Genomic DNA, 26,420 nt, shown 5'->3' with positions numbered 1-26,420 from the left:
AACTACTGTAAAAATTGCTGCAGCAGCTAACAGCCAGGAACATACCATAAGTACAGGCTAAATTTTGTACAGTGCACCCTTCCATCCCATCATGCACCTCCCAGTCTGACAGATCCTAAGTTGTAATTAGACCGATTACCTCCCGATAAAATCTCCTGCAAGGTTTCAGAGCCTTTATTCACAGTTTGACTTTTATGAGTATGTCTTCCTAAAGCAAGCATCTCTATTTAGATAAAGACTGGTTGTCAGAACAAGGGGGGCGCATGATGGTATTATGTTACCGTTTTATTCACTCGGGTTATATACCACACACATGCACCTGTGTACACACAGACATGAACCATTTCTCTCTGTGCATTCATAACGAGAGAAGACACTTTTGCTATATACTGATATAAATCCTCCAGCAAAATCTCCATTACTGCAAAATGGTGAATCATAAATTCATTATTCAACAGCTAAAATGATGATTACCACCTGTAGACTTGCAACTGGAGTTCACTGTCTCTCATCTGCGTCTTTGAACCTCATTGTCTAGATCAGAGGAAATGAGAGTGTATCCCATCATGCCGTGTATCCACCCACAGTGGCAGGCCTTCATTAGTGCCCTGTGTGTTTTACTATCAGCAGGCAAAGACAGAACGAATGTCTCATCCTGCACATTCCACAGCCGCTGTGTGTGTGTGATTGAAACATAGCAGCCATATTAATACCTCCGCTTCTATAAATCTATTGGCTGTGGAATGACTCTGCTGTCGTCCTGCTCTGGGCTGTCTACCATTGTGCGTGTCTCTCTCTGTCTCTCATTCCCTCACCAATGCTCCTGGCACATTCCCGGTCTCCATCTTCCCCTCTATCTTCAACATTGTTGGCTACACAGCCCAAATTCCTTGAAAATATGAACTTGTGCCGACTTGCAGGACTTCTACTAATACAAAGGGAGTCTTTTCCAACTGCGTAAATAACTCAAAACAACACCTTTCTTCTGCTGAGTGGCAAAGCGGTACACTTGAAGCTGAAATCTCTGAATTGCCATAGCGAGAGAGCAAGGTGGGAAGCATTGAGCCTTGACCCTGTGTGAAGTGAGCCAGTTAGAACAACATTTGTATGATTTGTTTAACGTCAATGAAAGGAAAGTGTGACATAAGCTTCATTATGCTGTCTATATAAATATCTCAGGCTGAAATGGGATCATATCTCCCAGTCAAAACGTCATGTGAGACTTACAACATTCAACCAAATTATCACTGAGGAAAAATGGGAGACAAAGAGAGACTATTGACAAACCTTTGGAAATGGATTTTTGCCAGGTCTTGTCCGTCAGTTTGAATATGTTAGAGAACAGTTGACTCTTTATTTGCACATTTTATACTAAGTGTAGTCTCACTTTGTCAATTAAATGCCTATTTCAATCATTTTTTTTATATACAATTCTGGTACGAATTATTGCAAGATCATTTTATAAACAGTTGTTTTGAAGAGCAGTCAATAATCTTGAACATCTTTCCACCACATTTCTCAGATATGAGGTTGCATAATATAGAGCAACTAAAAAATTTAGAGGAGTCTACAGACAGGGGTGAATTCAGAGTGATCGGGAAAATTTTTGCCATTGAGAAGACTTGGAAAAAGTGTCCCATGAACCTTGAATTCACCCTAAATAATGCCATCACTTGTCAGTCTCAAGTCTATTATACTTATGCTCTTAATACAAATGCATGTGAACATTGTATTTTGCTATGGTCTGTGGCTCACAAGCGCAAACTCCAGATGATACCTTGCGAAGGTATTTTCCAAAATTGCAATACATTCCAAACAAAGGACAGGGTGCTTGAGATTAACACTTGATGAAAGTCTCATGGCTGACCCCTTAAGTAGCTCTGCATTCTTTATGTCTGTTTCTTAACATTTCTGTTTTCTGATTTCATTAACTCTACAGACTGCAGAAATATTGTATTTCAAACATAATGCATTTGGGTGACACTTAATTTATTTAACATGGTGCTGAAATGGTATTTTGATGACCTACAGATATGATGTCAGACATGGAAACCATGTCATTGTTAACCCTCCAGTGAGATATCCATTGAAAATAAAACATCAAGGTGATAAAACAATGACAATTTCTCATGCATTCCTGTGATCGTTATCATTAATGATCAGTTGCAATTGGTTTTGAGAACTATTGAGCAGTGTTAGCATACTGAAAGGCATTATATATAAGGTCAACAATACAAGAACTCTTAACAAACATCCAAAACTGAAACAAAACACTGAAAATGCATTTCACTAAGGAGCAAACCAATGAAAAATAGTGATCAGAATCAGTAAAAGTGCATTAAAAGCCCCACAGATTAAATACCTCACAAACATAAAGAGTTTTTACATGTTGCTTCTCTTGCGTTTGCTTTGTACCTTTGAGTTTAAGAGTAAAATGACCTGTTACCCTTTCTGTTAAAAGTTCTCAAAGTGCTTTTGAAAGAAAATAACAGGGCATTAGTCACAAGAAGTAGTCATGATATTAAATGCTTATAAATAACAGTCTTTCATATCCAGAGATATGCCAAATATCCTTTTCTTAATGTTCTGTCACTTCAGAGCATGAACAGCCATTACACAGTGGCTGCGTTGCTGATGTGGATGTGCTTCCAGCCTGAACTCATAAAATATATAGGGCTGATCTAACAGAAAAAGATGCACAAAAGCTTTCTCAATCTGTTGATAAGAATTTCTGAATGTCTTGACTTCACAGCTAAAGAACCCCTTGAGTCTTGAGTGGACATTGAGACTAGCTTCCTGGGTTTTCTGAGGGGTGAATCACAAGTCAGACACTCCTCTAGGCTTTTCCAAAGCCTCGGGGTTTGAAATGTGTATGCATGAATCTGGAATGTTCTAGATTCTTTTGTTCTGACACTGGCACCACATCCTTGTTTTGGAATCGCTCTCCTCAATCCCAACATCAAAGGTTCTCGGTTAGTGACACAAACTCAGTTCCTTCCTAACTGAGCACTTTTTACACTGGACTACGCAGCACCAGTGGAAACGGCAGAGACAGTTTTCCTCCAGGACCACTGTCTCGTCCCGGTGACCCCGCTCGCAACACAGAAGGTCACATCCGCTCACGTCTAACGCCGTGCTGTTGCACATTCGCCCGCGTGTGCCCAAGGAACCCGTCTTCCGATTGGGCAGGCAGAAGTCCGGTGACTCAGCCGAGTAGATGAGATCTTGCTTGTCCGGGGGTTTGATGTTCTGCCCCACTGGGATGAGAGTCTTACCGTCATTCCCACCCATCACTTTGGATGCCCCGTTGAAGCGCTCAAGCAGGCGGTCGCCCACTTCGCGGAAGTGAGGCATTTTCTTCCAGCAGGTCCTCAGAGTGCAAGAGCCAGACAGCCCGTGACATTTACATTCAGTTCTCATATAATTCTTCACCGCCTGCAGTTCAAGACACAAAGATTGTTCAGTGAGATAAAAGGAGAAGCTATTTAGAAGGAATTTACCCTTGTCTCTCCCCTCCCTTTGTAGCCTCCAGCCACCCGAATGCCAATCCGAGAGCTTGAAAACAGAGATTTGTACAGTTCTATACCTGTTTAAATTAACATCTGATAAATGCAGCATTAACATTTTTCTCGCTTTAATTCCAAACATGTCGTCGCAGGGAATTAAAAAAAAAAAACACTTTGATGTACTTTAGAAGAGAATCACTATCTGCCAAACATGTCTATGCCCCCACCTTGCTCCTTAATGCCTATTTACCTGTGACTGACCCCGTACTAACAGAACCTGAGGCTGTGAGGCAGTGACCCCTGGAAGATGAAGCACTACTGATACTAGTGAATAACTAATGTGAGGATTTGGCCACTGGCCAACTGATGATTGCTTAAAGGAAATCATAAATCAGACCTCTTTAGACTACTGAAAAATAATGAACTATAAAATAGTAATCTGAGAAAAGAGTAGTTGCATACATCTTAAGAGATTTTCAAAATGATCTAGCACACATACACCAGATATTTCCATTGTACAGTATTACAGAAGTAGTTACAATGTTGCATCACAGATGCCACTAGAGGCATCAAATGTAATTGCAAAAATAATGATTGCTATCCAAAAGGGTTTTTAAAACACTACTGCTGCGCTGTATAAAAGGTGTAACAGACACACTCACACTTAAAGTTCTTTCTGCACACTATACTATATGAAAAAATATAAAAGAAAAATGTAAATACACTACCGTTCAAAAGTTTGTGGTAAGACCTTTTAATGTTTTTGAAAGAAGTCTCTTTTATAATACAGTAAAAACGTCTTGGAACAGAGACGTCACGTCAGTGCCTGACAAATTGGGATCTCACCCAAGAGAGCCCTATCACCTTTGAGTGTAAACTAAACAAGCCAATGCACATTGGCATGTGAGATTTGCATCTCGCGCTCCGCCCCGCAGCGCAGGTATAAATGCAGAAGCGTGTGCAATGCACATTAAGGTTTTCGCTGAGGAGCCGAGCTGGTGAGCCGGCGCTCAGCGGTGGTGCAGCAACTGTGGCAACAGGACGTGACTTCTCCATTCCCGAGTATCTGTAATGAGGGTTACATACGTAACTGAGATGTTCCCTTTCAGTCAGTCACTTTTGATGTCACGTCAGTGACTGACGAATTGGGATCCCTACGAAAGCACCCTTCCAGTGCCCCTCGTAAGCCACCTGATCCCCCTACACCTACTGGGGCGGAAGATAGGACAGGGCTTACGCGGAGAGAGTCGTTTACTGTTGTTCTGCTTGACCCATATAGTAAGACTATAGGATAACATTGGGTAAGCGTGCCCTTTCAAGGGGAAAGGGATGCTGCAGAATCCACATCTTGCCCGCAGCGAGGTATCATGTGGAGATTACACATATAGGCTGGGCATTAAGGGCAGTACAACATATGGAATGTCTCTGAGGTGGCTCCGGCCTAGTTAGGAGGGAGACAACACCGGCAGGGATGGCAGTGAGGACTCCCCCGCCAAGGGAAAGACATGGGCTCACTGACAGGGGAACCGTACCATGGAAGAACACACATATGGGATCACCGTGGGGATCACAACATATGGACACCTAGCCTAGCACAAGGGTCAACCAATGGGCATACTTATGAGTGTTAGGCCTGACGTCTGACTGCTGAGGGTGATGGAGGAACTCAACAGGGTTTGCCATGCGGGGAACTGAACTGAAGAGCTGAATAAGCGCACATATCCGGCCCTTAGAGGGGAATGGCGCAACAAGCGAGACACTGAGCGACCTCTCCAGTGTTTACTGGCTACTTAAGGCGAGTACACGGGAGGACACTGGCTCTACACGAAGACTATAAAACCTAGCAAACGTGTTGGGAGTCACCTAGCCTGCAGCTCTACATATATCTGTCAGCGAGGCGCCGTGCGCCAACACCCAAAATCTAGCAGCACTCCTGGTAGAGTGAGCTCTCAACCCGAGGGGGCACGGCATGCCTTGGGTTTGGTACGCCAAGACAATGGCATCCACTATCCAGTGGGCCAACCTCTGCTTGGAGACAGCCTTACCCTTCTGCTGGCCTCCATAACAGACGAAGAGCTGCTCGTCTCGTCTGCTCGTCGATGAGGTCCTGAAGCTCTGCGTTTGGTCCACAAATAGGTGCAAAGCGCGAATGGGAAAGAGCAGAGCTAGGGCTGGGTCTTCCTCCTCCAGGGGCAGCGCTTGCAGGTTCACCACCTGATCCCTGAAAGGCATGGTGGGAACCTTGGGCACATATCCAGGCCAGGGTCTCAGGACAACGTGAGAGTTAGCCTGCCCGAATTCTAGCCCAGGCCGCCCCGAGATACTATTCGTCCAGCCTCGAGGGTTCGGGACACTGTGGAGGTCTCCACTTGGCGGTCCGGGAAAGAACAGCCGTCAGCTGTGGGTCAGGCTCGGGCAACACTACTCTCCCTGAAGGGGGTAACGCAGCCGAGTCTTCATCCCCGGAGGACTCCAGCTCACCCTCCGATGCCATGATTGACATCTAATCATCCGGAGGACCCCTGAATGAGACGGAGACTAGCTCGGCAGGTTAGCCCACACTGTGATCCTCAGGTTATTCTGTAGCTATTCACAGAAGTAGCCCTCTTCTGAGGCCCAGAAGAGGATCTAGATCGGGGCATAGGTAATGGGACTTCACCTCTTTTGAGGTATTGGAGTCTCAATGGCAACACCGTGATGGTCATCTTCCCGCACTGGGTACATGACTCATCCACGAAAGCAACCTCAGTGTGTCTGATGCCCAGACACATGAGGCAACAATCGTGACTGTCATCCGGTACCAGGAAAAGACCGCATCCAGAAACACAGGTGGAATGACATCTTTAGAAAGACGCAACGTCACACCCTTGTTTTGCTCTTTTAGGGAAATTTAAGCTCTCTTTAAGTGCTGAAGCACTCGGGAAATGGCCGCAGCACAGCACAAAGCTCTTTTAGGCTGTATGGAAACAGCAGGAAAATGCTCTGGAAGACCGCAACCACCGCTGCAGCACTTTTACACCAACACTGGATTAGAAGAGTCTTCTTCCCGAAGACCACTCACAGACACTCGTATAACACTCTTGAAGTGACAGGTAGAGCACAACAGTTGAACCGCTTGGCTCAGAAGCGAAAAGTTGAATGTGTGTTGCACCCGCTTCCGCATTTATACCTGCGCAGCGGGGCGGAGCACGAGATGCAAATCTCGCACGCCATTGTGCATTGGCTCATTTAGTTTACACTCGAAGGTGATAGGGCTCTCAAGTGAGATCCCAATTCATCAGTCACTGACGTGACGTTGAATGTGACTGACTGAAAGGGAACAGTAATATTGTGGAATAGTATGACAATTTAAAAGAACTTGTAAAGTTTATATTTTAAAATGTAGTTTATTCCTGTGATGACATTCTTTGAAAACAGTTGTACTGCTTAATTGTTTTTTTGTTTTATTTGTGTGTGTGTGTGTGTGTGTGTGTGTGGAAACCATGATACATTTTTCCTCAGGATTCTTTAATGAATAGAAAGCACAAAAAAATAAAATAAAAAACATTTCGAAATAGAAATCTTTCGTAACATTAAAAATGTCTTTCCTGTCAATTTTGATCAATTTAATGCATAATAATATTTACTTGTTTAATTTAGTGTACATAATAATTCTGTAATTTTAAAAAGCTCTAGTTTAAAAAAAAATGACACACCTTTATATATTAAGTTGATCGAGACAATAAGGAATGGAGAGAGTGGTGGTTTTGGGAAACTAGTCTCAACTGTCTTCTTCAGCTTCTGCCAAGTATATTTCCATAACATTTCCGAGCTCTTCCATGCTTGGGCTTTTGAAGTGCACCATCTGCTCATTTGAGCTTGACTATCTCTGAAGGGTTGTACAGGCAAAACAGCACACGACTGTGCTTGTATCATCTATGCATCGATGCAAAAAATCTATCTACAGTGATATCGTACCAAGAACATGAAAAAAAAAAAAAAACATTACGCCAAACCTGCATGAGGGTGACAGGTACTAACTGAGGCTGCTGTTAGCAAAACATGCAAGTAAATACTGTAAAAGCTACCTGGCTAGTCATCACAATTCCTAATTTTTTTTTTATTGTTGATGTGTATTATCAACTAAGAACCATAAAATGAGTACAGAATAACGTACAAAGTTTCCTGCAGTACTCATACAACATCGCCACAACAATGCTATGGCTTCTCCATTGTGAAACAGACAATACAGTGTAATCCGAGACCTAAGAGTTACTGACTGGTTGTTCATTTGATAATGTGTAGTTAAAGGTGCACATTATGTGTTTTGTCAGTTTTATTGGTAAGACTTTATTTTAAGCTGACGTAGTTACATGTTACTACATGTACTTACTATAGTAATAACAGTAAATTATGCATAATTAACCCTAAACCAAACCCAAACAACCCTAATCGTAACTCTATAGTAAGTACATTTAGTTAATTAATATTACTCAGTACTTATTTGAGTAAGTACAATGTGACTGTCACCTTAGAATAAAGTGTAACCGTACTATTTTATAAAAATATATACTTTATAAATGTCTTTACCGTTTGATCAATTTAATGGATCCTTGCTAAATAAAAATATTAACTATCAATATAGTTAATATTTAACTAATCACCCCCCAATCACCACCACCACTGACCACAAACTTTCAACAGTAGTGTATAGTATGTTTTTTATAATATATTTTTTGTTTATTTATATAGGTAGGGCCAATTATTGAATTGCATTTATACCACCTATAAAATACTGTAAAAAGCTATTAATAAGTCTGTGTAAAAACATTGCAAGAATTTTTTTACAGCTATTTGTGACAAGATAAACATGAAATAACATACCAGTCGTCCGGCCTCATTATTATGAAGGTCTATCAGTGTGCGGATGTCACTTTTGCCCTTCCTCCGTCTGGCATCCATGAACTGTTTGGACTTCTCGTAGCCGAACTCCACATCGTCCCCGCAGCCCCCCCACTCCCACTTGACCCCCTCGGTTGGGCCAATGCTGGCTAAACGAGGGGGCGGCCCTCTGCTCCGTGTGGCCTCACAGCCGCATTGCAGCAGCTCCCCCATGCTGCAGGCCTGGGTCACTGCATGTGTCACGCCCGCTGCTGTGATGGCATACACAAACGCTGTCTCTCGGATGTCTGTGAAGACACAAACACACACACCCACAGACACACACACATCAAAGTTAGCTTCTGATTGTTGGCCAGGCTGGGTTACATCGGACTCTGATAATTATGGCACTTTAGATATCTGAAAGCTGCATGGGCTATTTCTGTGACAAGGTAGTCTCATCCACAGTGACAGCACTACTGTGGCACAACAAGCCATATACAGTATGGTGACAGAATAAGCTGCATTGTGGATCAGTCCTTATGCTGTTCAGTTAAAAATCATGTTCCATGATGTTCCAATATGTAAGAACTTTTTTTAAACAAAGAACCAAAAATTAAGCAAACCACTGAAAATCAGGGTTCCCTTGGTCAGAGAAAGCCTGGAGAATTTTAAAATAATGATTTCAAGGCCTGGAAAAGACAATCATTATAAAATAATTTAAAAAACGTATCAAATTCGCTTGGGAAGTGCATTAATTGTAGATTTTTTTTTATATTAATATTATTATTTAGCAAAGACAGTAAAGATATTTCTAATGTTACAAAAGATTTCTACACTGTGAGAAAAAAAGGGAAATTGTGATGGTAACTTTCTGCCATGACATTATCCTTTAAGTTCATGAAATTTCCTTCAACCATAAAACACAATGCAATGAGTGATTAAAAATATGGGTAAAATGTGAAAAATCAATACGGAAAATTCCTTCATAATAACACAGTATGGGCCCTATTTTTCCTCACTTTTTTACAGTGCATTTCAATTAAAAAATTATGTTCTTTTGAACCTTCTATTTACCAAAGATGAATAAATAAATATACAAATATATCACGGTTTCCGTAAAAATATTAAACAGCACAACTGTTTTCAACATTATTAATAATAAGAAATGTTTCTTGAGCAGCAAATCAGCATTAGATTGATTTCTGAAGGATCATGTGACACTGAAGACTGGAGTAATGATGCTGAAAATTCAGCTTTGCCATTACAGGAATAAATTACATTTTAAAACATATTCAAATAGAAAACAGTTATTTTAAATGAAAATTATATTCCACAATATTACTGTTTTTACTAAATTTTAAATAAATTCAGCCTTGGCGAACATAACATTGAAAAATGGTTACAGAAACCAATATATATATATATATATATATATATATATATATTATTTTTATTTTTTTTATATACACATAACATGTAAGATTAATTATGTTAGATGCGACTAATCGCGATTAATCGATTTGACAGCCCTAATATATATATTTCTATTTTCCACTTTAAGAGGAAAATTACATTGTACTCTTTCTGTCAAAAGTTCTTTTACAAGAAAATGACAGGGCATAAGCCAATTCACTAGAAGTATTTATTAAATGCTAACATTTAATAATGCTGATTGAAAACAAATTCTCTGGAATAACAGAAAAGACAGAACAGAACAAGAAAGTTGGAAAAGACAGATGTGTTTAACAACTTGTAGTAAGGGAGTTGAAAGAAATGACTTTTATCCTGTGTAAACGCTGGATGCAGTGAGTGTGCAGTCACTCTTCAGTCTTGTGCCAATTCTGCATCGCATGATTCAGTGAATGGGATTCATTAAAGCCAGTGGAAATGGAATCAGAGCTCATGAGTGCACACACACACACACAGATATTAATCCCAGCTGTCCATTCACACGCCCACTGTCATCTTCATACTGTGAAGTTACGTGTGTGTGTTCCTGTTTTGATACATCTATGGGCATTCTGAATGCACCCCACCTGGAAACACCTGTAGCTTTCTGGCGCACAAAACACCAACGAAATCTGTACAAACTGAGCGCTGTTTACTACATTACTATACAAAAATGCAATGCTCTAAAGAGAAGCAGCCTCTCAGTGACATACATCGCATATCCTCAGATTCTCTGAATACTGATATATATTAGTCCCAACAGGATTTCGTAATTCCGTGATCCCAGAATTTGACACAAAATTCCGTGTTCCCAAAACTCTGTTATTGGCAGCAGCTTACATTTTTGTAATTTCCGCAATTGTAAAAACAACAACCTGAGAGGGGGGAAAGCAATATTAGCTCCAAACTGAGGCAAGCCCATTTGAGTGACAGAGAGTGTAATATTTAATATTTATTTACAAGTGATCTCTCTAAATCATTCATTAACAACCTACACTTATTGTCTTTCCAACCTGTTCGCTTCCAAAAGGCAGGAGAAAGATGCAGCTGCATGAACGATCCATATATATATATATATATATATATATATATATATATGTGTGTGTGTCATAACCCCTCGTAACATTGTTCGTTTGGGTTGTCAGCCCATTCTGCATTACTAGACAGTGCAGTATTTGGTTTCAGTTCAGGATGTCATGAACCACTTGCATGTGTGTGGCGAGAATCAATAGCTGCAGTGCTCATGTTCTATATTCAATAATTTATCCTTCTTAATCTTTTGCTGATATTTCTGAATTATGCAAAAAATACATTATAATTTTGATTACATAATGCCTACATATGAACAAACATCATTCATCTTTCCGCATCGAAAGTAAAAATGCTTTGTCATGCGGTAAAATCATAGCCAATCAGAACATAGATGTATGTGATGCTTAAAGTCAGCATGAAATAAAAATTCACCCTATTTTCTAGATGCATGTTATAGATCTTATTGTGTATAATTCATCTGTGCATACTGCATATGTTTCTTAATAATAACTATATAATAACTAAATAATAACTGGACCTGCAGTCCTGTGATGCAGCACAAGTGTAACAGATGCTGTACAGTGTTTACTGCAGTGTATTTCAGCGTCAGCGTGATCATGTGCTGTATACAACAACAAACATACAGCACGACATGTGTAGTATCCGATTCAGAAACAAATTATTCCTATGAACTGGTTTTGTAATGAATGATTCAAAAGACTCAGAGGTTCAGAGGTTACTGGTTAGAATGAGTCTGATGAATCCATCTGACGAATTCTTCAGTTCAGTGAATCCATGAAAGTTCATCATTACTTTCAATGAAGCCATTAGTCTGCTTTTACTTCCTAAGCCGCCAAGAAAGCAAAAATATATTCTCTGTTTATCTGTATACCTCAAAATCCATCTTTGATCATGTTCATCCTCATATTTATATCAGCATTGGCATGTTGGTAATGCAATGAAATTGTTACAGTAAGTAGACCTAATCAATCATATGACAAGAAAAGTAAATAATGTTAACTAAAAGAGAATGAAAGTTGTTTTCTTAAAACAGATATGTACATGTAGAGCAAGATTTTGGACAAATGAGATCTCACTCTGGGTAGAGCTATCTAACATGACACAACAGATATAAAAACTAATGGACCAATGTCTTGTCACTCATCCACTGCTGGTTTCCATGATCTTTTCCAGTCATTCATGAATATCAGATATGGATTTTTAAAAATAAGAATTCCATGACAGATCTTTTAAATGAGTAGATTTAAACCATTATACTTACGGCTGTATATGTCTCTTATGACCCTCAATGGACAGACTCCTGTCATAATGCTGGCTTGTGGGAAAGTTTTACTCTACAGAAGCAACTAGCTGAATAAATATTTTAGAGAAAGGCAGGTCTAGACTGCTTATAATCATTATTAAAATTACCATTACTTTCAAAAATTCCTGATATTTCCAGATTTTCCATGTTCATGCAACCCTGATATTACCTCAGAGGCTCAGCCTTTTTGAAAGTCAGACATATCATGATCAAACAATATTTTGTAAACACTGTATCATCTAACATTTATACTACTACAAAGACAAAATTCGCCCCTCTGGATCCACACTAATCTAATCCAATACATTCATAAGACAGGGGTTGTCATGACAGACAGAGGGTAAAAAGTCTCTTGATTTCACCTCCCTTTCTTATTTTTTCCTCCAAGACACAAATTCCAAACAAATTTTGTGCAGCTGTCTATGCCCAGGCCTGCCTAGGAAAGAGAGAGAGAACTTAATGCCAGAAGGGGCTTCTGTGAGAATTAGCAAATATTTTTTTAATACTCAATCTTTGAGTCAATGAAGCATGGGGCTGCAGGATGAAAAGAGATGCAGAGAAGGCAGGGCCCCTCCAGCGGCTCCACCAGTGCTGACGGGCGGGAATCATTTTGATTGATTTATTTTGCCACCATGTGCTGCCTGCATGCAGCGAGGGCTGAGAAAATCTCTAATGCTGTGCAGATCTTGTTGCATACCTGGGATCCACTTTTATCAACTGAAGGCAACCAAAGCTACACACACGCACATGCTGATGGATAATATGAGTAATTCGTAGGCTATTCTCAGGGTCCACATTAAAGTGTTAGTTCACCCAAAAATGAAATTTCTGTAATCCTCATGTCGTTCCAAACCCATAAGACCTTCATTCATCTTCGGAACACAAATTAAGATATTTTTGATGAAATCCGAGAGCTTTCTGATCTCCCTATACACAGCAACGTCATGACAAATTTCAAGGCCCAGAAAGGTAATAAAGACATTGTTAAAATAGTCCATGTGACTGCAGTGGTTCAACCTTAATGTTATGAAGCAACAAAGAATACTTGTGCGCAAAAACAAAACAAAAATAACGACTTGAAAACAATTGTAAACACAGTGCAGAACGCAGATACTGAGTCTGCGTTCTGCCGTAGAACCCGGAAGTGCTGCACTGTGTTTACAATGGTCAACAGCATAGGAGACTTACCAGAAAGAGAAGAAAATTGTTGATAAAGTTATTATTTGTTTTTACACAAAAATTATTTTCGTCGCTTCATAACATTAAGGTTGAACCACTGCAGTCACATGGACTTTTTTGATGATGTCTTTACTACCTTTCTGGGCCTTGAAATTTGTTATGACGTTGCTGTGTAAAGGGAGATCAGAAAGCTCTCGGATTTCATCAAAAATGTCTTAATTTGTGTTCTGAAGATGAACAAAGGTCTTACAGGTTTGGAACGACATGAGGGTGAGTAATTAATGACAGAAATTTCATTTATGGGTGAACTAACCCATTAAGCGTAACCTATACCACCTTTCAAGTGAACTTAGAAAGTCAGATTCAGGGTTTGAAAATTCGCTTTCACACTAACAATATGAAGTGACCTCTGACGTCAAATGGACTGTCTCAACCCTCAAATATGTCCAATACAGTTACTCTTGAGTGCACAAGGGATCCATTACAACAGGATTGGCTGTCCCTTTAAATGATAACACATATTCATGCAGTCCTTCATGCTGAGTACACCGGCCTGGCGGCCTCTGACCTGTTCCAGCAGTGGGGCTGGAAATAAAGTGAATGCCAAGCTACAGAGTGTGTTTTGTGCTTAGGTTTGTTGCATACATTAGGGGTTTGAAATGGGATTATATAAAAAAAGAGAGAGTTTATAGTCTTAATGCTTGCAAAAATGGTTTGCCTTTGGGCTTGGAGATGCACTGTTGCATTGTTATCTGATATAAGCTTACCTTTTTATCTTTTTCTCTGCCTCTTTCTCCCTTTTTCTCTCTCCCTGCCCTTTTCTTGAATGCACGCATACTTACGAGTTCAAATGTTAGTTCACAATCACTATCAGATTACTGAAGATACCGAACACATCTGCTGAACAAATGGCTGATGTGAGGATGTTATTGCTGATGGTAAAATTTGAGAGAAACTCTGGGTCCTATTACAGAATACCAGGGGGATCATGCACCTTCTGTATGTAACTTCTATCTCACAAGATAAGATGTGATTAAAGAAAAAACAAAGGCATTCATTCTCAGACTCAGATTCAAATTTCAGCATATATATATATATTGTATATATATATATATCAAAAGTTGTTGTTTTTTTTTTAAAGAAAGTAATACTGTTGTTTAGCAAGCATGCATTAAATTGATCAAAAGTGACAGTAAAGACTTTACAAAAACATTTTTTTTTTTACAAAAAAAGTATATTTTGAAAACATCTTACCATCTCCAAACTTTTGAATGGTAGAGTATATTAAATGCTTAAAACAAAATATTTAAAAAATAAAAAAACACTGGTCTCTCTCTCTCTCTCTCTCTCTATGTATATATATACATATAGATAATTTGTATAGAAATTTCAGTTAAATTTCAGACTCAATGGATACCATTTGTGCCATAAATGAAAATATAATTTGAATTCACATGCGTGTTACCATTCTGAGACCTGACCTTAAGGAAAAATGTCAGTAACCTCTGTACATCAGACAATGCACGATACCATACACTCATTGACACAGACAAGAAACAAGAGGTCTTGACAGCAAAAATAATGAGGCACATTCCTGAGGTGACAGGGCAAATTACGCACACACAGTGTCCTCATCATTTCTGGGGTTTCTAATTGGAACCGCATATTGTCTCTGAGCGATTTTAACGACTTCATTACAACCTCGGAGACAACATGTAAGAGCAGCCGGCAGCATTTCCAGCAAATTCTGGCATTAGAAGGCCGCTCCCTTGGGCCAAGAAAACAAGCTCTGGTTTACATGTTTGAATAGGGGAAGAAAATAGCCCCCAGTTATTTAGCAATGGAAGAAATATGTGAGACACTTTGTACAACCCTATTGCACGGTGCAGGAAGTAAACCTGCTTTAGCAGAGCTCTCAGCTCTGACACGTGGTCATTAGAGCAGAGTCTTACGGTAATTGTGGTAAATGCATGAAAACAGAAGAGCACTTAAGCTTCACCTATAGACACAGAGGAATTTATGATTAATTTCCATTTTGTGAGGCAGTCTCCAGTGCTCAGTCTAAGATGGGCTGATGCAGACAGAGGAATCATGTTGCAATCCGTGTGTGAACACGTCCACACTGGAGGCCAAATCGTGAACTCTCCGCTCCAGACCTGGATATGACAAGCCTGCATCTCTATACATCACTGGGATATGGGTATGTCTAAAGAGAAGACTCAAGTGAAATTATGCAAAATATTTACTGTCCATCTTAATCTCATACCCTGCTGGCTCAGGACACAGTATGTTGAGCCAAAATAGTGCCCTCTATTGGTGACAACTAATTAAACTGTTTAAAAAAGAATAGCTGCAACATGCAGCATCTAAAATTCATACTAACACAACCTTTAATGATTTGTTCATGCATACTCATCAGAAGCTAAAAAAGATGATTGCAAAAACTGTATTCTGCAAGGTGAATGTGATTTCACCAAGTGCAACGAGTTCCTGGATTAGCATCTTTGTTGATCCTGGAACAACATTCCAATCAACCAATCAGATTTGAAGGAACAAGTTTACAGTTGCTCTAAGAATGTGCTGATTTTTGTGAAAATTTACAAATTTAAGTCAAGTTCTCATAAACTGTGGCCTGAACTACCAGATGCATTTGCCTATTATGTATCAAACCACCTCTTGATTGGATTTCTATCCGTCTCACATGCATCTTGGAAAGCATTTACACTCGCCCTTTGGGTTGTTCATCAGATCTTTAAAAGAAAACGTTTACAAAATATTGGATAATGGCCGACATTTTAGCATGAACACCACTGTTGTGGGGTAAAATAATGAACAAGTTTTCAAACTTGAGAAGGGAGGAGTTGAACCCTGAGAGGACGGCCTAATTGTAGAGGTTACGTTAGTTTATTACTCTTCAAAGGGCTGAAAAATGTGGCAGATCAATGATTATGCAATTTGGGGATCGTTTTTAGAGAGCAATTTAACACAGAAGAAAGGCACTGAGGTAAACCGGACACAACAGCTGTCCTTGTTCTCTTATGAACTTGGATCAAACATTCTGAAAAGAGGGCACAGGTCTCGGGGCCAGAGTTCATGCCCTCAGAGAGACGTCGCTGACCCATAATCGAGACAAAGATTGATTAATTTAGGTGCAGAACCTGGGAGAGTGGATTCTTTTGCTACGTCAGGACAAATGCTCACCTTGCTGGAGGATTTTGCCAAAGTACTTGTTCTGGCTGGTACAGTTCCAGCGCCGAAAGCGGAACTGGTATTGGCATTCCCGCACGCCCAGCTTGGCGCCCTTGGCTACTTCGTTGACGATCTCCGGCTGGGTCTGGCAGAGCTCGGCCTGCTTGCCCGCCAGACGTTTGGTCTTCCTGCAGATGCTGTTCGGGTCCATGACCAAGGGACTCCCCACTGCCCTGAAACCAACAAAGCTTCATCAGATGACTCATCTGAACTACATAAGGTTTCACAAGATAAAGTGCGGTTATCTTCTCAAACCGCACGGCACACAAACCACTTTAAATGATGTAAAGCATTATAAATTTAATGTTCTGTTGCTTTACTGCAAGGTTCACGTTAAGGTCTGAGCAGATCCTCATTCATTTAGGCTTTTCGTGGTTTTCAGGCACACTCATTGTTCCTAGCAGATGACAAAGAAAATAAACAGAAAAAAGACAACTACTAGAGTCAGACACACTATAATGTCAGCGGTAATCGTATTACCCCTTTGAACATAAACAGATAACATTTAAAGCAAAAAAGCTGCATCTTAATTGCTGGGTTTTATCAAAAGTGACGACAGACGTGTGTTTACACTTGAATCAATTGTTTATTTCAACTGCTAATGGGAGAAGAGGCCTCAGGTCCAAAGCGTGGAGCGGGCTGCCAGAGCTTCCCGTGACAGTCGCTATGACGTAATGTGAGAACGGCACAATCCTCCGGTTCTTTCTTTTTAATAACTCTCTCCGCATTGGAGTGAAGTTCAGCGTCTGTGATCCGTGCAGCTGAAGTCGGTTTTTATCATTACGTTGCCGTCTGGGGGAGCAGAGCTCTGTGCGAATACCTCATTGCTTTTCATTCACCCCTGTCAAGGCTAATCTTTCAGACTAATAACATTCATCTGCCGTGCGAGTTTGTTTTAAAAAGTCAAACCAACGCTCTTGCCAGTCGCCTTCCATGGCGGTCTGATAAGAAATATGAGAGGGGAGATAACAGGCGTTACAAGTGATGCATCCCATCTTGATAGGCCTAATATTTCATTTACATATGACCACTCAACAGAAGTCTTTGGACATGGAGCAGCGCGAGTGTGTTTTGCCGTGATATATGCTTACATGTGCTAAAGGGCACATTGGATTCATTTCATTGCACATAAGAAAATGTTATAGAGTGAAATTAAGTACATTTATTTTAATTTAAATTTCTTTTATTAAATTTAATTTATTAAAAAATATTTTCTCCCAATAACAAAAGAATTAATTAACTATTTTTTCCCTCAGTATATTAGTAAGATTACATTGTCATTCTTAGCATCACATACAACATTAGCCAATCCCTGTTTGTCCAATTTCAAATGCTCATATTGCAGTGGTTTAATGAGGAATATTCTACATATGTGTGGCCACATGGAGTAAAGGTTAAAAAAACAACAACAAAACAATAATCTTTTGATGGGCAGTTTTAAAAGTAAAATTATTATACAGTTTTTTAGTCTTTCTTTTGAATCACTCATGTCTCTCCAATCAGTGAGGGTCAGACTATTGCTTTTACAGTTTGACTTAAACCATGTATTATGTTGCTTTTCCTAATAAATTCACAGGCCAATTGGCACATACTGCTTACCAATGTCAATTTTTACTTGTATTCGGCGCCTGAAGAGAATTTTGGACTTTTTGCCTATAGCAAAAATTTGCAGGAGATGATGGATTTTAGTTAACGCTAAACACTATCACTATGCATTATGCATAACTTCTGTAAAGCCATATATATATTACTCTTACTCAGCTCAACTTTGAAAAAAATGCTATATATATATATAAAGTTTTTTTTTTTCAAAGTTGAGCTGATTAAGAGTAATGCATTGTTGTATATCAGTGCATGATCATAGTGGCCCATGTATAAATTCTCCATAATTAAAGGGTTAGTTCACCCAAAAATGAAATTTCTGTCATTAATTACTCACCTTCATGTCGTTCCACACACGCTCATCTTCAGAACACAAATTAAGATATTTTTGATAAAATCCGATGGCTCGGTGAGGCCTGCATTGACAGCAAGATAATTAACACTTTCAGATGCCCAGAAAGGTACTAAAAACATATTTAAAACAGTTCATGTGACTACAGTGGTTCAACCTTAATGTTATGAAGTGACGAGAATACTTTTCATGAAGCTTCGAAGCTTTACGAATCTTCTGTTTCGAATCAGTGGTTCGGAGCGTGTATCAAACTGCCAAAGTCACGTGAACCATTGAAATTTCAAAACATTTCGATACACTTATGATGTAAGGTTTGTAACGTTTATGATGTAAAATAATGTTTACTGAAGTCACGTGACTTTGGCAGTTTGATACACGCTCCAAACCACTGATTCGAAACAAAAGATTCGTAAAGCTTCGAAGCTTCATGAAGCAGTGTTTTGAAATCGTCCATCACTAGATATTGTTGAATAAAGTCGTTATTTTGTTTTTTTGGCGCACAAAAAGTATTCTCGTAGCTTCATAACATTAAGGTTGAACCATAGTCACGTAAAAGTTTTAAATATGTCTTTAGTACCTTTCTGGGCATTTGAAAGTGTTAATTATCTTGCGGGCAATAGAGGCCTCATTGAGCCATCGGATTTTATGAAAAATATCTTAATTTGTGTTCCGAAGATGAACGAAGGTCTTATGGGTGTGAAACGACATGACGGGGGGGGGGGAATTAATGACAGAATTTTTATTTTTGGGTGAACTAATCCTTTAAAACTACATTTTAATTATTTCTTGATGGCACATTTGATTATATTTATTTTATTATTTTAAAGACAGTATAACAATGTTTCCCTTTAAAAATTTTTGAAGTTTGATTTCAATTTGATTTCGACAGTCTAGCAGCCCACCAGGAAAAGTCTTAGTGCTCTCTATGGCCAATTCATCCCTAAGTGCTCCTATAGTGCTCAACAAACAGGCATGCACCAATGCCTCTATTATCTCTCACACATCTCGATCTGCACATGCAGATACAATGTTCTTCTCTGCAGTCTCTGATTACCCACAAACCTGTGAGTTTCTCAGCGCCAGGATCACTGCTCAAATAATGGAACCACATTTTACAGCAGGAGGTGTAGACTCGTAAAAGAGCAGACAGTGTTGGAGCGACTCTCTCTTTCCAAGTCAGAAGGGGCGAGGCAAAGCGCTGGCTTTTAAAGGAAAGCTTGAATATCACAAAAGCGGCCCTGGGATGCATATGTGGTCACATTATGGCTTGGGTGATATAGAGATGAAGATATTCATCTGTGTCTGATGAACCATCCCTTCCCTGGCTCTAATCGAAACCAGCCACGACCATGGCCAAAGACATAACAATAGACAAAAGAACATGCCTGCAGAAAGAGTCAATCTGAACATGACGATCACTTCAGCCATTTCTCATACAGTGATTCACATTAGGATTTTAATAGGGGATGCTGATCCGAGGTCAGCACGTAAGGCTGGTATCTAAGCAGAGGTGGACCACACGACCTTGATGATCAACCATCATCCTCACTGCTTTATTCAAAGCCACTCTTTCCTCATTCTCCTTTATCTAAGTGAGACTCCTGGATGTGATAAGCGGGAGATGGGGCCTAATCATAACATGGAAAAGGATGTACCCAACTTGTGCAATCAGGAATATTCAAAAAAAAAAAAAAGCCACACCATGATGTATGAGAGAGATAATACTGAAGGGGAACAGAGGGGGGGGGGAACTGTGATTAAGAGAAGTTATCCAAATAATCAGTGCGAACATACACATGCACATTTATCTTTTCATAGACCCGTCATCCTCTGCGCCTGCTGAGACCTCAGGTTACATTATGAATTGCATGGTTACAGATAAGTCTCTTCTTTTTTCACTTTGTGAAAGAGCGAAATTCATCCCTACTTAATCCCTCAAGTATGCTGGATATGAAGTCAGTCACGACAGGGCTGGAACTGCACAGAGTGGCTTGGGTTCACTTCTGTGGCGCGTGGCGCAGAGCCATGGCACAATCTTGTCTTGGAGTGCGCCACTAAATCATGCGAGTGGAACCACGGCGCTGCGCAACTCCATCACCACGACACTGTCCGTCACACGCAGATGGGACAAACCCGAAGAACAGGAGAGCGGCAGACAAATGCTCGGAGGTGAAACAATGTAAGTGCGGCCAAACGGGCCAAGCAGCTGTCATCCAATCGTTATCTGATCCATCTCTCAAGGCCGCTTGATTGGATATCTCTCCATTCTCCAAATGAGATTCGCTTCTCCCAGACTGAACATCTTAGAGGAGACTGTGCAATCTGGGACACACTCACATACATTGGTTAGGTCCAATAGGATACTTGTGAGTGGATAAAAAAATGGCAGTTCTGTCATTATTTACTTACCCTCATGTCATTCCAAACTCGTATGACTTTCTTTCTTCTGTGAAACACAGAAAAAAATATTTTGAAAAAAAAAATTCCATACAATGAAAGTCAGTGAGGTTCAATTTTGTTGTTTTGGACCCCACTGACTTGTATGTATTATTGTATGGACAAAAACAGTTGAAACATTTTTCTTTTTTGTTTCACAGAAGAAAGAAAGTCAGGTTTGAGTGAGGGAGGGTGAGTGAAAAATGACAGAATTGTCATTTTTGGGTAAACTATACATTTAATACAGAGGTTCTTAAATTATTTAAATCAAGTTATATTAAAATACTGTAACTTAATTAAAATGCTAAAATACACAAAATCAAGGTGTAAACTAAATATATTTTTTAAGTTTATTATTTTATTTTAACTGCAAAGTTTAATTATTATTATTATTATTATTATTATTATTATCAATTCAATAAAAATGTTTTATGGCAGAAAATACAGTCCTTTAAAATTCTGCAAAAACAATTATGGTTAATTAATTTAATATGTTGACTAGTGCTGTCAAATCGATTAATCGTGATTAATCGCATCTAACATAAATGTTTGTTTACATAATATATGTGTCTATATATATATATATATATATGTGTGTGTGTGTGTGTGTGTGTGTAACACTGTAAAATAGAATTGTTGGTTTAACTTAAAAAAGTAAGTTAACTGGTTGGCTTAAAATTTTGAGTTCATTGAAATAAAAAATTTGAGTTAATACAATGAAGGCGATTGGTTTAATCAACAGAAACTCAAAATATTATGTTATCTGAACCACATTAATTATTGAAGTTAATTTGACAAAAGAAAAAATGTATGTATAAATATATGTATATCGCACATGGATATTTGTAGCAATAGCCAACAATACATTGTATAGGTCAAAATTATCGATTTTTTTCTTTTTTATGCCAAAAATCATTAGGATATTAAGTAAAGATCATGTTCCATGAAGATATTTTGTAAATTTTCTACCGTAAATATATCAAAAATTTATTTTTTGTGAGTGGATATGCATTGCTAAGGACTTCATTTGGACAACTTTAAAGGCGATTTTCTCAATATTTTGATTTTTTTTGCACCCTCAGATTCCAGATTTTCAAATAGGTGTATCTCGGCAAAATATTGTCTAACAAACCATACATCAATGGAAAGCTTATTTATTCAGCTTTCAGATGATCTATAAATCTCAGTTTCATAACACAAACTTTTATGTTAGATGCGATTAATCGCGATTAATCGACTTGACAGCCCTAATATTGACATATATATGTTTCATTATTAAAGCAGAACATACTGGAGGAAATATTATATGAGGGGCCTTTGAATATTGTGTTGGACAATGGGAGCCTTCAAGTCAAAAAGGTTGAGATTGAACCCTGCTTTAACAAAATAAAGACAGTGTGAAGGAACAGATTGGGTTGAGATCACACACGGGCATTTAAATGCAAAAATGTTGACTGAGAGTGGACTCACACACACAGACATAAAAGCAAAAGGGTATGGCGCGTGCACAGGCACACCTGTCCGACAGACTCCTGGCAGGCTGCCAGCACATGACCCCGAAGACTCCAGAGGAGGTGAGGCTTCCCATCGCTTCCTCAAGCACTCAGCTCTCAGCCCTTCAGATCAGAGCACAATCAGAGTCCTGAGAGCCAGTTTATCTGCCTCCGTTTCATCTCCTCTCAGTCTCAGCATGTGAATGGCACGCTGTCTGTCAGAGACCCTCGGCACAGCCCAGCACCAGACGAGAGCTTTGTGATGGCATGCGTCGTGCCCCAAAGAAAGCATCATTGTCTCTGCAAACGTTTTTAGACATCCAGGTGTATGAAGGAGAGTGTGTGTGCGTAAGACGTGGGAGGAGAGCTTTAGGTGCAGCTGACTTTGTATAAGGTGGAAATTTGAAAGTTCAAATTTAAACAACACCCTTGTTAAAGGTAATATGTCACTTTGGATTGTCTCTGTTTATCAAACATTCTCCCTCTTGTCAAACTCATGCATTTCAGTGTTAAGGGAAGGAGTAGTTTATGATGACACCCACAGCCCGGAGGTCCAGCTAAAATTCCAACTCTGACCTGATGTGTCTATCTCTGAAACAGAGTACAGCTTAACCCTTAGTAAACCCACGATAACGACAACAACTATCACAGGAAATTTCTCTGTACAGATTTCAAATATATTAACCTTTTTAGTGACCTCCTTATCCACCTGTTTTTTCGTTTTTTAATTCACTTTCATTTAACTAAACAAGCACTTTACAAAAATGCAATCTTTCAAATGTTTTTATTATCTGTGCAGTTATTTACTGTGAATAACTCATTCTCAACTTTTGCATTTTGATTTTGTGAGAAGTGCTCAAAGGAAAGTGATTGATATTTTAAAAGTGAACAGTTTTCAGAGTATGTAAATAAGGCACCAAATCATAGACAATATTGTGTACAGAAATTAATTTTATGCCTGTAATCAGCAAAACTGCACCACAAGCACTTTTAACAATAAAGGTGAAACAGAAACAGAATGTTTTACAGCCTAATGTCAAAAAGAGCCTTTACAAGTTCTACAAATGGCTTTTTATTCTTTAGTTCTTTATAAAACAATCTATATTATGCTGCATGGTTTACAGACTTCAAAAACCAACACACTGATCTCAACTTTTTAACCTCCAGAGAACCCACTCAGGAATACAACAAGATGTTTCATGATAAGAAGAGGGCTTTTTGTTGAACCAGATAACCATTTATTGTTAAGGGATGTTTCTTTAAAGAATAATCATGCGATAACCCGGAACGAAGAGTCTCTAAACTCATCTCTAAACTATAACGTTGAAGTTTCTCTAATCACACTGATCGAACTTTAAACATGGAGCTTACTGGAATTTCTAGAGGCGACTGAGCGCGCGCCTGAGATATTACTTACCACCAGAGCCCGATAATGTTGACTGGACAAAGCAGGATAAAGAAGAGGGCAAGCTGTGTTCTGGAAAGTGGAATCGTCATGGTCAGATGCCTGTCGAAGGACAAAAGTGTACGTCTGATGCTGAAGAACTAGTCCAGAGATGAAAAAGGCTTGTCCTGTGCGAAAGTTTGATAATGTCTGAGAAGATTCAGCACCCCTGAATAATACACTTCCAAGAAGCACATCATCGGGTGAGGACGATCGCAAAATCCGCTTGGAAAGTCGTCAGCATCATCATTCTTACTTCTTGGAGATCTTCATCCATCAAAAACAGATAAATTAAGGAAAAATTCCAGGCAGAAGTGCACTTAGATTAGGTTAATGGAATGTAGTCAAACCTCTCGAACTACTAAAATGCTTTAAAAAAGCGTTTCCGTTTGGAATGTAAAATATTCAGTTTTTCTTTTGAAGAGCAAAACTGTTGATCTGAGTGCCATGTGCTGAACCTGTGTGCGCGCGCCCTTCTTCGAGTGCGCCAGATCTCATCCTGATCCAAACAGGTAGACGTCTAGGCATTTCGTGCTCCTCTCGTCACACTTTTTTCCTGCCTTCAGCTGGGGACCTTTTTTCTCGTGGTGTAAGAAATTCAGAGCTCATCACCCACTCAGTGACGTCGCCCGGGGCTTGAGTCAGGAACCTTGTCATACAGGAAAAAACGGTTCTGATCTACAGTTTCTGGAGGATCAGGTAGTACACTACCCATTATGAATGTCCATTGTTTATTTTTTGACAACATTATAGCAGGCCGAGTTAGAGATTTAAAATCTGTAGAAGCAATGACAGACCTGTTTAAATAAATAATGAAAAAATGAAAGAAGATAAATAAAGTTGTCATGAAATAAGCTATTAATACTGTTTTTTTTTTTTTTAAAGAATGTAATAAAAATGCAATTTGGTATACATGCTTCATTTAATAGATATAAATAACTGCCTCTGATAAGAAGTCATGTTTGGTTCAGTTATACAGTCCAGACAGTGTGAGCAATGGTGACACACTTTATTCCAGTATTACATTACTGTGAATGAACACACTTGTGCTCAGGTATCTAGTAACTTTCCCAGCTCACTCCAAGTGACTTAGCCTTCATGCCGCCTTGCTTCTTCAGAAACATTATCAAATATTTTAAGATTTAAAATTGTTGTAGAAAGACAATCCAAAAATTCCATTCAGCTTGTGCTTTTGCATTCCAGCCCCCCATTGTTTAAATAATGATTTATGAACATATCAAATCATAAAAAAACAGTCATATTTAGCCTGTAGTGCATTTAAAACAAAGCAATAAATCTCACACATTTGGCCTGTAATAGCTGTCCTCTCATCTATCATCTGCGAAGATCTGTATTATCACCCTCATTAACTGTCCTCCCAAAGTAATTTGTGGCTCTCAAGACAGTTCTTCATTGTGATGTTGTCTTCATTCGCCGTACACGCTCTACCTCATCCATCCGATGGCCAGGGGGTCCCGAATTGAAATCCAAGACCTCCCTGCTTTTGAAGTCTCACTTTACTGTTGGATTCAGATACAGTGATGTACTGCATCACATACAGGTAAAATCAAAGATGGAAGCTCTGTTTCTAATTTCATATCTCGTTTGAGATAGCTGGGAGCAGAAAGGAGATGTGATAGGCTGTTTATCTGTTATCTCAGGGTCAGGTCTTTTTGATTTTCACTCTTTGTTTTCCCTCCAGCTTCAAAGCGGCAAATATGGAGCAGTTTTGTCTGAGGTGCAGGTGTGTTGCAGCACAATTTTTCATTACATAAAAGAGGGAAGATAACCTGCCTGTCTTGAGGGATAGTTTAATTGCAGAGGAACGGCGATCAATTCTGGTCTGAAGGCAAATAAATTTCCTGAAAGAAAACCAGAATTGCTCAATTTAGCAATGATATACTTTAAAAAATCAAATCGATTCAATAAATAACATCTAATTGCACCAAGACAGGTTTGTTCATGTTATTCCTTGTTATATGAGATGAAGAGCCTTCTTTATATTAAAGAAAGTTATGAAAACTACTTTATCATATCCCATCTATATATATCTGCTGCATAATTGGAAACATGGCTTTGACAAAACAGACTGTGCACTCTTTCTCTCTTCATACATATGTGTGTGTGTGAGAGAGAGTGTGTGTTTTGTTTGGGAGGAGCGATTCTTCATACTTGGCTTAAACTTTATGGACAATAAAGATCCCATTTCAAAGTACAGCAGGGTGTTGAGCCTGGGGTCTTGGCTGAGCGTTCCTGGGAACAGCCCTCTGAAGACCAGGAGAATATCTTCAGCTGACACATGGCGCGGAAAAATCCCCATGCAGACCGTGTGGCAAAACTGCCTCTCATTTACTCAGCACTGAATTTACAGTCGATCTCCCAGGTAAAACCGAGACCCCACTTTTTGCTACTAATATCAATATCCATTATTCAGAAAAAAGCTGTTAATTATGATCTCCCACCTTTTTCCTATTGTTTAACATTCTGGTCT

The 26,420-nt window shown here is 39.2% G+C and overlaps 1 protein-coding gene across 1 annotated transcript; it reads right to left on the bottom strand.

The window, feature by feature from the left end:
- Positions 1 to 1,972: 1,972 nt before the first annotated feature.
- On the bottom strand, positions 1,973 to 25,833 carry wnt6b (wingless-type MMTV integration site family, member 6b). The gene is made up of 4 exons (XM_051904640.1): positions 23,903 to 25,833; positions 16,555 to 16,775; positions 8,370 to 8,674; positions 1,973 to 3,435 (listed from the first exon to the last, which is right to left on the bottom strand). The coding sequence occupies exons 1-4, from the start codon at positions 23,980 to 23,982 to the stop codon at positions 2,974 to 2,976; spliced, it is 1,068 nt and encodes a 355-aa protein (XP_051760600.1). The 5' UTR covers positions 23,983 to 25,833; the 3' UTR covers positions 1,973 to 2,973.
- Between the last annotated feature and the right edge of the window lie 587 nt (positions 25,834 to 26,420).

The sequence above is a fragment of the Ctenopharyngodon idella genome, chromosome 9 (genome assembly GCF_019924925.1).
Source record: "Ctenopharyngodon idella isolate HZGC_01 chromosome 9, HZGC01, whole genome shotgun sequence".
Taxonomy (NCBI): domain Eukaryota; kingdom Metazoa; phylum Chordata; class Actinopteri; order Cypriniformes; family Xenocyprididae; genus Ctenopharyngodon; species Ctenopharyngodon idella.
This window is presented reverse-complemented; position numbering and strand designations above follow the sequence as displayed.